At 43.6% G+C, this 15184-nt stretch overlaps 1 protein-coding gene across 1 annotated transcript in view; it reads left to right on the forward strand.

Moving 5' to 3' along the window:
• Window positions 1–15184, forward strand: part of LOC124545150 (pacifastin-like protease inhibitor cvp4) — a 110412-nt gene that overhangs the window by 52518 nt on the left and 42710 nt on the right. The window contains exons 2-3 of the mRNA XM_047123980.1: window positions 5202–5387; window positions 11029–11178. Coding sequence (XP_046979936.1) covers window positions 5202–5387; window positions 11029–11178 — 336 coding nt within the window. The remainder of the gene's footprint in view (window positions 1–5201; window positions 5388–11028; window positions 11179–15184) is intronic.

Here is a 15184-nt window from a genome sequence, read left to right on the forward strand (position 1 = left end):
CGTACACCACTGGTGATCGTCGAGGGGACACTGAATAGTGCACGGTACATCCAAACCGTCATCGAACCCATCGTTCTACCATTCCTAGACCGGCAAGGGAACTTGCTGTTCCAACAGGACAATGCACGTCCGCATGTATCCCGTGCCACCCAACGTGCTCTAGAAGGTGTAAGTCAACTACCCTGGCCAGCAAGATCTCCGGATCTGTCCCCCATTGAGCATGTTTGGGACTGGATGAAGCGTCGTCTCACGCGGTCTGCACGTCCAGCACGAACGCTGGTCCAACTGAGGCATCAGGTGGAAATGGCATGGCAAGCCGTTCCACAGGACTACATCCAGCATCTCTACGATCGTCTCCATGGGAGAATAGCAGCCTGCATTGCTGCGAAAGGTGGATATACACTGTACTAGTGCCGACATTGTGCATGCTCTGTTGCCTGTGTCTATGTGCCTGTGGTTCTGTCAGTGTGATCATGTGATGTATCTGACCCCAGGAATGTGTCAATAAAGTATCCCCTTCCTAGGACAATGAATTCACGGTGTTCTTATTTCAATTTCCAGGAGTGTATGTATTCGCAATACATTACATTTGCCTGTGTTAAGGGTCAGTTGCCACTCCCTGCGCCAAATGCCTATCCGCTGCAGATCTTCCTGCATTTCGCTGCAATTTTCTAATGCTGCAACTACTCTCTATACTACAGCATCATCCGCGAAAATCCGCGTGGAACTTCCGACAATATCTACTAGGTCTGTCCAGATTCGTTCCTTTTAATTTGTGTCAGGGCGCTGAGGACCCCGACGTTGAGCGCCCATAAGCCCCAACACACACACACACACACACACACACATATATATATATATATATATATATATATATATATATATATATATATATATATATTGTGAAAAGCAACTAAAAACTCTTCAATCCATGCACACAGCTGGTGTTATAATATATGCCTATAGTTGTGCGCATCTGCTCGACGACCTTTCTTGAAAACTGGAACTACTTGTGCTCTTTTCCAATCATTTGGAACCCTCCGTTCCTCTAGAGACTTGCGGTACACGGCTGTTAGAATGGGGACAAGTTCTTTCAAGTACTCTATGTAGAATGGAATTGGTATCCCGTCAGGTCCAGAGGACTTTCCTCTGTTGAGTAATTTCAGTTGCTCTTCTATTCCTTGGACACTTATTTCGATGTCAGCCATTTTTTCATTTGTGCAAGGATTTAGAGAAGGAACAGCAGTGCAGTCTTCCTTTGTGAAACAGCTTTTGAAAAAGGTGTTTAGTATTTCAGCTTTACGCGTGTCATCCTCTGTTTCAATGTCATTATCAACCCAGAGTGTCTGGATACGCTGTTTCGATCCACTTACTGATTTAACGTAAGACCGGAACTTCCTAGGATTTTCTGTCAAGTCGGTACATAGAATTTTATTTTCAAATTCACTGAACGCTTCACGCATAGCCCTCCTTACGCTAACTTTGACATCGTTTAGCTCCTGATTGTCTGAGAGGTTTTGGCTGCGTTCAAATTTGCAGTGAAACTCTCTTTGCTTTCCCAGTAATTTACTAACTTTGTTGTTGAACCACGCTGGGTTTTTCCCGTCGCTCACAGTTTTACTCGGCACGTACCTGTCTAAAACGCGTTTTACGATTGCCTTGAACTTTTTACATAAACACTCAACATTGTCAGTGTCGGAACAGAAACTTTCATTTTGATGTTTGGTAGTCTGAAATCTGCCTCCTATTACCCTTGCTGAACAATAAACCTTCCTCCCTTTTTTAATATTCCTATTTACTTCCATATTTAGAGATGCTGCAACGGCCTTATGGTCACTGATTCCCTGTTCTACCCTTACAGAGTCGAAAAGTTCGGGTCTGTTTTTTATCAGTAGGTCCAAGATGTTATCTCCCCGAGTGGGTTCTCTGTTTAATTTGTAGAGGTAATTTTCAGATAGTGCACTCAGTATAATGTCACTCGATGCTCTGTCCCTACCACCCGTCCTAAACATCTGAGTGTCCCAGTCCATATGAAGGTGCACCGAAATAGAAGACCGGACGAGGACCGATGACTGGAGCAAGTTTTTTAAGTTGCCCCTGGACATAAACAAAAGTAACGTACTGCGCTGCGCATACAAATAGACGACATTTTGCAATGTAGGTAAATCTCTTTCCATAACATGGCGTCACTACAGCGTATTGATTGCCAAACGGGCATTACAGTTCGTTAATGCTTATTTGCTCTGCACAATTAGAGTTGCAGCCAAATTTATTGCATATTTGATACGAAGGCAATTTATATCCTTTAATGTGACGACTTTTTTTAAGACCTGATAAATGTTATTCCGATGCTGACACGTCATTTAAGAGGGTCGGACATTCTCTGAGGCCTCAGTAAGCACTTGAGAATGGCTGCAATGCCGAAATCGTGATAAATGAATAAAAATTTACAGTCGAATGGCGGAAATTTCTTTCAAAAACTTCTACATGACTCTGGTCATCCGACAAAGAATTTAAAAAAAATCATCCTGAATAAACATTTTCTAAATTGGCATAACAACATGTCACGACAACAATGTCGGCTTTCTGCCAACGTTCTCATTTACTTTCTTTGGTTATCTCTGTTGCCGTGTGGGATTAGCCGAGTGGTCTCGGAAGCTGCAGACATGGACTGTGCGGATGGTCTCGGCGGAGGTTTGAGCCCTCCCTCGGGCATGGGTGTGTCTGTTTGTCCTTAGGATAATTTAGGTTAAGTAGTGTGTAAGCTTAGGGACTGATGACCTTAGCAGTTAAGTCCCATAAGATTTCACACACATTTGAACATTTGGTCATCTCTGTTGAACTCTCGTTAATATTACATTCCCGTGGCAGCATCTCGTTCATCGTATGCTGCCATCTTACTTGATAAACACTCCTTATACAGCAATAGCGCCAGAGAATTGTTCACACTTGCTCCGTGTTTGTAATTTTCAGATGCACCACACAATTCCAAAATAATCTACGCCATATATTGGTCCTCAATACAGCTCATCTTACCTTTTCATCCTACATCACACCACTTCACTGTTACCTATAAACATTAAATAATAAATATTAAAATGTTGTGACGTGCTAGAGATTTTCGCCATTAATCATGTAATGGTGTACTATCGGCTTCTTATATAGCATATGCACACAAATTGTAGACAGCTGCCAGCTATCATGCAAACCGGAAATTCTCCTCAACTCATTCTGCATTTTATTAGGATCGTTTAGCAATACCATCTCTCTGTGCACTTAGTCAGGAACAAAATAAATCGTTTCATGCTTCCTTTCGCACGCCGGATGAGGCATTACGTTAAAAATTCACACAGTTTTATATTCATAAGAAATTCGGCGGTTCACCCGACGACATCGGAAGAGACTGAATGTTTTGGCTGTTGGCCGGTAATGTGGTACAGTATCGAATGCCTATCGGAAATACGTTAAGACAGAAACCATCTGTTCACTGACATCTACTGTTAGCACGATAATATGTGTGAATAAAGGGAGTTATGTTTTTCATGTGTAGTATTCCGTGAAGACATGTTTATTTATTGGCAAGACTGTTTTCTAATAGAAACGTTGTAGGCTCCGGTAAACGTTATTGGTTACGTAATAAAAGGAACCACTGTTTTGTAGATACACTCCTGGAAATTGAAATAAGAACACCGTGAATTCATTGTCCTAGGAAGGGGAAACTTTATTGACACATTCCTGGGGTCAGATACATCACATGATCACACTGACAGAACCACAGGCACATAGACACAGGCAACAGAGCATGCACAATGTCGGCACTAGTACAGTGTATATCCACCTTTCGCAGCAATGCAGGCTGCTATTCTCCCATGGAGACGATCGTAGAGATGCTGGATGTAGTCCTGTGGAACGGCTTGCCATGCCATTTCCACCTGGCGCCTCAGTTGGACCAGCGTTCGTGCTGGACGTGCAGACCGCGTGAGACGACGCTTCATCCAGTCCCAAACATGCTCAATGGGGGACAGATCCGGAGATCTTGCTGGCCAGGGTAGTTGACTTACACCTTCTAGAGCACGTTGGGTGGCACGGGATACATGCGGACGTGCATTGTCCTGTTGGAACAGCAAGTTCCCTTGCCGGTCTAGGAATGGTAGAACGATGGGTTCGATGACGGTTTGGATGTACCGTGCACTATTCAGTGTCCCCTCGACGATCACCAGTGGTGTACGGCCAGTGTAGGAGATCGCTCCCCACACCATGATGCCGGGTGTTGGCCCTGTGTGCCTCGGTCGTATGCAGTCCTGATTGTGGCGCTCACCTGCACGGCGCCAAACACGCATACGACCATCATTGGCACCAAGGCAGAAGCGACTCTCATCGCTGAAGACGACACGTCTCCATTCGTCCCTCCATTCACGCCTGTCGCGACACCACTGGAGGCGGGCTGCACGATGTTGGGGCGTGAGCGGAAGACGGCCTAACGGTGTGCGGGACCGTAGTCCAGCTTCATGGAGACGGTTGCGAATGGTCCTCGCCGATACCCCAGGAGCAACAGTGTCCCTAATTTGCTGGGAAGTGGCGGTGCGGTCCCCTACGGCACTGCGTAGGATCCTACGGTCTTTGCGTGCATCCGTGCGTCGCTGCGGTCCGGTCCCAGGTCGACGAGCACGTGCACCTACCGCCGACCACTGGCGACAACATCGATGTACTGTGGAGACCTCACGCCCCACGTGTTGAGCAATTCGGCGGTACGTCCACCCGGCCTCCCGCATGCCCATTATATGCCCTCGCTCAAAGTCCGTCAACTGCACATATGGTTCACGTCCACGCTGTCGCGGCATGCTACCAGTGTTAAAGACTGCGATGGAGCTCCGTATGCCACGACAAACTGGCTGACACTGACGGCGACGGTGCACAAATGCTGCGCAGCTAGCGCCATTCGACGGCCAACACCGCGGTTCCTGGTGTGTCCGCTGTGCCGTGCGTGTGATCATTGCTTGTACAGCCCTCTCGTAGTGTCCGGAGCAAGTATGGTGGGTCTGACACACCGGTGTCAATGTGTTCTTTTTTCCATTTCCAGGAGTGTATTTGCCAGACGTACCAACTTTCTTATAACTCTCCATTCGCTTTCCAGACTCAGGCGAATAAATAAATTGATAAAGGTACGTGTGTAACAACCATGTTTTTTTTTTCTTCTACAGGGTCGGGCCCTCTGGAACGCTTTGTGTTTGCCAAACCTAAGATGAGGAGCATTCCCTTGGTGACTAAGAAAGTGAAGTGCAGCTCGTCAGCAACAGTTTTCTCGGAAGGTTGTAACTACTGCGTTTGCGAGCATGAAGACAGCGGTCCCGTGTGCACGAACTGGCCTTGCACGGATTCAGGAAGAAGTGAGTAACCATCTTTTTTTTAGTTAAACGTTAACTGCAAGCAGTATCTAGATCACATATGATACAAATAGCCTATCAGGTGCGCAGTAACTTACTGTCTGGCGCTGTAATGTGTTCTGGTTTTGCGGAGGACACTGAAAGAGCGTTTCTCTGGAGGTGACTAACGTTGATTCGGACCTGTACGATTTTAGAGACGTCACTACTCGTTACTTCATGCTGGTGAGCTATTGCTTCGCGCGACACACAAAATACGTTCTTCGATGTTTTTGCCACGAGTTACGAAAGGTTGAAACACATAAGATATAAAAACGCTCTCTATGTCACAAGCAAAATTTCTGAGACGCAGTATTGCATTTGTCGTTTTCAGCTGGAGCCCACATTTGATGGGTTTTACATTATGACTTAGACCTTATGAAAGTATGAGTTGGGGGTTAGACGTGTTGTGGCGAAATGGGGGACATTCGTGCCATTAAATAAACAAACTGGCCAGCTACCCTAGCCCAATTTAATGACCCATATGCAAACTAATTACTCACTTGGGCTCTTGTTTTGTTTATTTAGAATTACTGGGCTACAGCTGTCATTATAATTATCATAATTTGTAGCCAAGATCGTCACAGGGTAGTTTACTCAAGTGTTTTTTAATCTAGTGTGACAATTGTCATTTTAATGAAGATGATTTGTGACCCAAAAGTGCCATCCACTTTCGCTCACTGGTGCTGTGTGCTGCTATTGATCCCACACTCTGGGCCCATCCACCACTACCCCCCTTGGGGTCCCTAGCATCATGAGAGGGGACTTATCATTCGTAGTCTGCACCTCCCTCGAACAACCATACGACCACGAAGTTCAAGAATTCATTCACCTCTCCAAGGAGAATAAAAAGAGGATGACTGTTATTAATATTATTATTATTATTATTATTTATCATTCAGCACTATTTTTTCTGGTGTGGACTACTGATGATGATGCAGTCAGCCAGAACGATTTGTTGGAGCCATTCGATTTTCCGCAGCACGTACATGATTTACTAGACATATTTCCACCACCTGTTTCGTCCAACTTCGAGCCTTCAGTGTGGCAGCAGCGGTGGTCCACCAACAACATGCCGGTATCGCACAACAACATAATGGAACTCTTCTTTTATCGCCATGAGTTCTTACTATCACAGGCACTGCAGACACCGCCTGTGTAGTCACAATAGCATGCATCACGTATTAAAGTCTCTCCGTTCAAAGTTACATGCAGACTAATTGTGATTACGAGTGAGTGTGTAGTTGCATGCATATTCTCATGTCGTGAGTTCAACACTCTGAAAGTGATGGAACATCCTCAAGTTAGCAGCAAGAATTTTATACTTTCATTATATGAGTGGTGTCAGTTACATGACAACTTCTTAAAGATTTCGTATCTATTCAATGGTCAGACAAACCCCCCTCCACCCACCATGTTACTGGGTTGTCACAAAGTGTTTATTAGAGCTGTTCATGAACATCGAAAAACAATTAAAATTTAATTCAACAGGGATAGGTTTGAGTACATTTATTTCCAGGAAGCAACATCAGAAACTTTAACTTTCAGTGTGCTAGAATGACCATTTTCACCTGATGCCAGTATGAACCAGGATTACCAATGTTGTGTAGATCGACAATGCACAACTGTACTTGGCGCTACACTCTCTGACAAGCAGAGCACTGCCTGTCAACCGACAAATGGCAAAAGGGTAATCCCACGGCCAATACACAGTAATAACACTGGGACAGCTACAGCAGGTGAGGAAATGAACTACATACAATGTACATATGTACATGCACACACAAACACACACACACCCTATTGTGTACATAGTACATACATTACATATTCAATTTAAATGCAAACATGGTATCCAGGCAACACCATACACAATTTTCTATACACTATCACAAACAATTCATACAACTATTCAACATACACCTACAGACACATCAGCTATTTACTAATAAGTAATCATTCACACACTCAGTCACTCAAGCGAGTAGTCCGAGAATGCAGAGTCTCAGTGCCATCTGCACAGATGCATCATTTGTCATCATATCGATTTTAGGTCGTGATACAGTACGCATTTCATTGACTCATGATCAAATGCTTACTTGTTGCACTGTATGTGCAGAAGAAGAAGCCACATCAGGTCGCAGGCACTACAAGTAATCATAAGCCATGAGAGCCGCTGAGGCTGCATGTTGCTGCCTTTAGGTGATTGCTGTTGTAGTAAGGGATACATACATCTTGGATCTCAGATCCACAAACACCATAATCTGTGACCCATTCGCCTTGCCTCCCAGCAGGTCGATAACCTTTCGTTTTGAAGTATAATACCATAAGCTAATTGGCTACATATTCCAAGATTTCGAATTCTTTATGATTGTTCCTAATTACTCAGTATGGATCACATAAATGTATCCATATAAGGTAACTTGGGATTAGCGAAGTTTGGTTTTGCAGAACTCATAATGGAATCGTTATGAATTCCATCAAAATCTTAGACATCTGCACAGCGACAAATCTTTGATTGAAAATTGTTGCCCATTTAAAATTTGGCCTGATAACCAATCTTCTACACTACAGCGCCCCTACCATTGTGAAACTACATGAATTTCGTGAATGTTTGTCAAATTCTCCATAGTTTTCGCAAAAGCAGCATTATTCATTAACTTAAAAACTCGTTCTCTAAGTTACACGACATGAGAGTCCTGTTTTTGATATTAATAAATGTATATGCTCCACAACGAGCATGACTGCATGAGGAAGATAAAGAGGATGACTCTAATCAGTTTCATTTCTAAACTGAGACACTGATGAGGTTTCTATAGAGGATTATCTCGATTTACCGCTCCTCCCCCTCCTACCAGCTTCGTTATCAGTTTGTGGATCGAACAATTGGATGCAAACTAGCAGGATCTGCTAGGTCTGCCTAGATGACATATTCTTCACCCGAATCTGCTGCCTCACTTTGAGTCATCTAATCTGCGGATGCCCTCATTGGATAGCCATACAAAATTTTCACCAGGTTATTATTGTTGAAAAATGTATCAAATTTAGTTATTAACATCAGAGAGCACGATATAACTCACATCCTCAGATTCTTTGACCTGTCCACCGTTTCACAGGTTATTCGGCTTGGTGTGCATATGCACACATTGGCAAAGTCCCCAGTGGATCCTACGCCCAAAAGAGAACAGCCTGTTGACATAATGAGTAATTCGATGTTGACTCATGTTAGTTTCAACATTGCATCCCATGAAAGCACTGGTGTGGGGTAATAGAATGCTGGATCCAGGCTACCGAGCGAGATGGCGCAGTGGTTAGCACACTGGACTCGCATTCGGCAGGACGACGTTTCAATCCCGCGTCCGGCCATCCTGTTTTAGGTTTTCCGTGATTTCCCCCAATCCAATGAGACCGATGGCCGCGCAGTTTGGTCTCTTCCCCCAAACAACCCAACCCAACCTGGACCCAGGTTGAATGTGGTCGTACATGCAGTCCAGAATTTCGCGAAAATATGGACAAGTAGTAGTACATTCATGTCCCTGTGTAAGTGTACACACCGTTTTAAATCAGAAATATTTAATTCCTACCAAACATTCACTACGTGGCGACGCTACTCATCTGTTGTGGAGAAATGTAATCATAAGTCATGAGAGCCGTTGAGGCTGCATGTTGCTCCCATTAGGTGATTGTTGTTGTAGTAAGGGATACATACATCTTGGATCTCAGATCCACAAACACCATAATCTGTGACCCATTCGCCTTGTCTCCCAGCCTTCTTTTTTTAAAAATGACGCACCCCCAAGGAATTATCCAAATGGGATGAAAACCGGTACATGAGATGTACATGTACAGACAGATAAATCATTACAGTTTCAGAAAAATTGGAGAGCTATGCAAGAGAGAGAATTTCATAAATTGATCAACCCAGTAAAATGTTGATTTACCACTGACCCGGGTGCAATCAGTTATTGGGATTGGCATTGAATAATATTGTTGTTGGATGGCCTCCTGTGGGATCTTGAACCAAATTCTGTCCAATTGGAGTGTTGGACTGTCAGAGAGCTATGCAAGAGAGAGAATTTCATAAATTGATCAACCCAGTAAAATGTTGATTTACCACTGACCCGGGTGCAATCAGTTACTGGGATTGGCTTTGAATAATATTGTTATTGGATGGCCTCCTGTGGGATCTTGAACCAAATTCTGTCCAATTGGAGTGTTGGACTGTCAAAATCACGAGGTAGGATAGCCCTGCCCTTAATGCTCCAGATGTTCACAATAGGAGAGAGATCTGGTGCCTGGATGGCCAAAGTGAGGTTTCGCCGTTTGTGGAGAGAGGGGGAATTATCGCGCTGAAATGTAAGCCCAGTTTGGCTTTCCACAATGGGCAAAATCAGAGACATACAAGATCGTCGATGTACCGTTGTGCTGTGAGGGAATCGCAGACGGCAACAACATGGCTCCTGCTACGAAAAGAAGTGGCACCCCAAACCGTCCTCTAACGTCATACCACACGGAATCGATGCTGCATTGCATTCCAAACGTGGACCAACATGCTGTTAAGCAGGTCTACATAATGTCTTGGTCGTGTGTTGTATATGAAGAGCTGACGTTCAATCATATGGGAGAAACATCATTGATTGTCAACTGTCAGATTCGTATCCGATAATGTTATGTAGGGTCGCTAGAGCGTGAACCCCACTTCATTCAAAAAAGGACCCTTAGCGAGGGAATGGTTATGCAGCTCAACAAGATAAATCTGCAAGAATACTAATAATTCCCAATCTATTTTTAATTATTGTTTTGAAACAGGTAGTTTGGCAGTTACAATGTGTTTTAAGTTGCTACTATGAATCGAAAATTGTTTATGGAAAGTAGAAAATAAGTATGCGTTTACAACAAAATGTATATTACTATACGACGCCTTTGACAGTACAGGTTAAAGGCGTTTCCCTGTGCCCCTTGGTATACATCCCATTTCCCTCTTCCTCTACTGGCGCGACCTCTAGATGAGGTGTATGATGAATGAAGTTTTGATGTCGCCCAGCTTGAAATTCCAGTTCTATAACTGTCCCCAACAGAGTTTAGAGAGTATAGCATCGCCTCTTCTCTAAACTTTACATTTTAAGTTCCTTGAGCACCTCGGTTACCTTTTGATAGTTGTATAGTTACAAATCATGTATTGGTAACTACACTTATGACGAAGGCAAACGTATATAGGTGTAGAACGGGACACAAATCTCTCCTTAACTTTTGACTGCAAAAGATTTTAAATAATTTCTTTCATGTGTCTCTCTTTAATATGTAATAACTTTTCAAATAACTGTAACATGGACTCATTGTGTGACATCAAAATGAACTGTAAATTGACGTTTGGTTTATGTCAGCACCACTTGCGAGTGGATACTTAGAATTTAAGTGAAAGCCCGGAGACGGATTCGTTTGCAATGCAAGTAATCACAACGTGCCTGTGTGTTTGTGTGTGTGTGTGTGTGTGTGTGTGTGTGTGTGTGTGTGTGTGTGTGTGTATGTAGGTATGTGTGTGCGCGCATGCGTGTATGGGGCAAAAGAACTATTACTAATGATTACTTTCTCTCTTACTTTCGTACAGCTCACAGTGCTCCAAAACGAATTAAGCGTTCACCACAGCATTGTAAACCCTACACAGCGTATAAAAAAGACTGCAACATTTGTTTTTGCAATAGAAATGGCTCCAACGCTGTCTGCACGAATTTAGAGTGTAACACTGGCACACAGAGAGGTAAGTTCCTGGCCTACTCGTCTCTATGTTCCTTGTTAATAGTGGTCATTGCTTTGATTTCAACGTCATGATAACCCATTCTTTAAGAGAAGGTCGAAACGAAGATGTACGTATCAACAGCCCTTCTTTGAATGCTACTTGATTATTCTGTGAATACACTTTGGGGCTTTCTATTTCGCACCAGAATAATAATTGTACTGTGGAAGCTTAAGCTTTTGTAAAAGTTCTGCCATGCGAGATCGAAATACAGAGGGTTAGCGCTGGGCTGATGTGGCGATCAGTTCGTCAACAAGACGTACTGACAATTAAGTAGACAACAAGTGGGGCTGACAGAAACGCAAGCGCTGTTGTGCTTGTTATCAAGCCACTGTAGCACTATGTACTTCCCTGCCTTGGCGCCACTACAAAGTCAAACATGGGTAGAATAGAAACGAGCTTGACAACCCAGACATTATACAACCAACACAGGGCGCCAAGGAGAATTCGCAGTTCAGATAAATTACGATAAATGCGCTCATACACTCAGAGACACCACGACACAAGGGTGGGCTAGGCCCCTTAAATAGCTAGACTTTTAGAGCTCAGTAACTCATTTTGTTGTGCTGCTTTTCTGTCAGTCTCACTAGAACCAGAAGGTTTACTACCGAGTTTATGTGGAAACACGAGAGGTTGATCAATAATAGTCAGCCTAATACTTTCTTGTTGATGTCAACTTCGAGAGGCATTGCTGCGCACTGAGTAATTGTGGATGAGCACACTGCTGTGGAGCCAGCCCTCCTCCACTACTGGGTCACTGTGGATCATTTGCAAGCCACAGTCGACCAGGTGAATCATGTCTCTGGAGCCTGTTGCCGACCTTGAAGTGTCGGCTGCAGTCTTGGTCGATCCGTGGTATTGACTGAGGCCTAGTCGCCACGACAGCTGACAGGCTGGACCTCAGTCAGAATTCTCCACCTGAGCGTATGACAGGCAGTCTTCAGGACTGCTGAGGAAGGAGTCATGCAAGGTCACTGCAGAACGCCTAGATGGGCAAGGCCTTCCTGGGGCCACTGCCGCTGCCAGCACAGTACACGGATGTAGCACTGGCCTGTGGCGGCGACTTCAAAGACTTCCTGGCGAGGCGTCAACACTCCTTGGCAGCATGTGGGCTTGAGCCCAGAGTCCGACTGCAGCTCTGAATACACTTACATCACTGTACACTCTGCAAGATAAACAAATATTATTAGAGATGCCACTGTATCATGATATCTCCGGGTGTGCGCTGGATCACTCATTCTTATTTCCTTATTTAATGCTCGATCTACTGACAGCAAAGTGACCACAGCAAATGGGTCGCAACAAAATGGTACTCTGCTTTGGCGCACAGGATTAGCGGAGCGGTCTAAGGCGCTGCAGTCATGGTCTGTGCGGCTGGTCCTGGCGGAGTTCGAGTCTTCCCTCGGGCATGGGTGTGTGTGTTTGTCCTTAGGATAATTTAGGTTAAGTAGTGTGTAAGCTTAGGGACTGATAACCTTAGCAGTTAAGTCCCATAAGATTCACACACATTTGAACATTTGCCGGCCGGGGTGGCCGAGCGGTTCTAGGCGCTTCAGTCCGGAACCGCGCGACCCCTACGGTCGCAGGTTCGAATCCTCCCTCGGGCATGGATGTGTGTGATGTCCTTAGGTTAGTTAGGTTTAAGTAGTTCTAAGTTCCATGGGACTGATGACCTTAGAAATTAAGTCCTATAGTGCTCAGAGCCATTTGAACCAATCCTTTCTGCATTAATTACAGTGCCATAGGATTCTTCAGTAAAATAAATAAAGAAAAAAAATCTGCTTTCCTCGCAGCTAGGATTGTGTGCTTGCTCCACCTTAATTCACTCTGTCCATAAACATTCAGATACTTGAAGGTTTCGATTGATTTTAGTGTTCTGTTTCCACTCACATTATTAAATGTCACATGATCATTCAACATTTTTGCGTTACACCAAGGAGAAATTTGCAAAAGGAACTGAAATTCATGGGGAAGAAATGAAACTTCAAGTTATGCCGACGACACTGTAGTTCTAACACAGGCAGCAATGGACTAGGAAGAGCAGTTGAGAGAAGATCAGTCTTGAAAGGAGATTATAAGATAACGGTCAACAACAGTGAAACTATGATAATGGAATGTAGTTAAAATGAATCAGTCAATGATGAGGGAACTGGACTAGGAAACGGATCACTAAAAGTAGTAGACAACTTTTTCTATTTGGAGAGCAAAATAAATGATGATGGTCGGAACAGAGAGGATATAAAATGTGGGACAGCAGAAACAAAAAGATTAGGATCGTTCTTCATGTGTAGGCTCCGTTGAATTAACTGAAAATGGCAGAAAAATTTTCATGACACTGGAATTCCGTAGCTTTTTAACTGTGTGTGAAGAGGTTTAACTACAAGTTACTTCTTGCTTTTGGGTCAAAATCTCATAGCTATCGACTAATAGTTTGTCTTGTGACATACGGGACTGAAAAATTGGGTTGAGGCCCTTGGTATCATTCGTTAAGTACAGTGTGTGAGCAGTCGTAGTTTGCTGCTGTGGGAAAGCAGAGATAATGTGTAAATTTTCGTTTATGGACGTATGGTATAGATACGGTGGAGTAATAATTCATCCCTTTCAGTTTATTATTCACAGATGTAAAATGATTTCTCTTAGTACGGTGACGACTTGTCAGAACATCGGATATCTCAACGAGCTGGGAGCTGAGGTTACACAAGCTAGATGAACCCACCTGCCTACAGACATTAGTGATGAGATGCAGCTCTTGCTGCAGGTCTTCGTTGATGTGGTAGTTTCTCGTGACGTCAAGAGAACGACTCTAATATTCCCTGTTAGGGAGTTACATTAGCTTTTGCAATAACGTAGCTTTTGGAGAGTATTGCTCGTAGGGGCGAAGGACCATAGGTGAAGAAACATGCCAGTGAAACTGCAGGTACAACAACGTTTTCCACAGATGCATAAACATAAACGAAATTTAGGGGTCTCATTGAATCTGCGGGATGAAGAGGCGGCTGTTATTCCTCGTCGAAGGTAGAGAAGATGTCCTAGCGGTAAGAGTCACAGCACATGTAATGCATTTCGGTAGTGTGGCAAGTTCAGACATTAGAGATCATCAGGAATTATCCAAAATATTATCGAGTGCAGAAAGTCTACAAGAATTTATGTTATGTTCCTGTGGGGGGAATCATAACAACTGACAAACCGCAATGCCTACCCTCCTTTCACTACTCTACTTTCCAACAGTTTTGTGTTAAGAATGGGTTCCAGTCTCGGTCTGGCGCACAGTCTTAATCTGCCAGGAAGTTTCAGTTTTGTATTGCTACTTTGAGAACATGAAACCCATTAAAATTCTTGGTAATGTGTGATTCACTTTACCTATAGAAAGTAAACATTGTGTATCCTAAGGTAATTGGATAAATAAACAGGAGGGGGAAGTCACTGTAATACCACACTACACTATAATTACTTGGAAGTACTTATTAATACCAATGAAAATGCAACCGGTTGCCGGCAGTGTGTAGCCTTACTTGATCTTGGTAAACGTTTAGATTAATCACGTGCAAATATCCTAAATTAAAAAAACTCCTTATTTATCCCAGGATCATCATCCAAATGCATGTACCCACAACATATATCCAAATCACGGTAAATAATTATAAACCCTCTCTCAAACGAACCTACGCACAAAATATTACGGTTATTGTTAAGAAAAATATACTTATTTACTCATGATTACATCAGTACAATCAACATTACTAGTACAAGTACATGTTATTTACATATCTTTGACAAACGGCTTCTTTGTAGTTACTATTCTTAAAGCACACTGCCGCCTAACGGTTCTTGGCGCTGAATTTCTTTGATGTCCAGTTATTCCGCTACCAGATGGCGTAAACGTGAACCTCGAATCATTGGCGCACGCCTTGCCGTTAATCACGCACATGTGCACGATGCGTAATATAGCACACTGATGGTGCAGTCGACG

Source organism: Schistocerca americana, chromosome 8 (genome assembly GCF_021461395.2).
Source record: "Schistocerca americana isolate TAMUIC-IGC-003095 chromosome 8, iqSchAmer2.1, whole genome shotgun sequence".
Classification (NCBI taxonomy): Eukaryota; Metazoa; Arthropoda; class Insecta; order Orthoptera; family Acrididae; genus Schistocerca; species Schistocerca americana.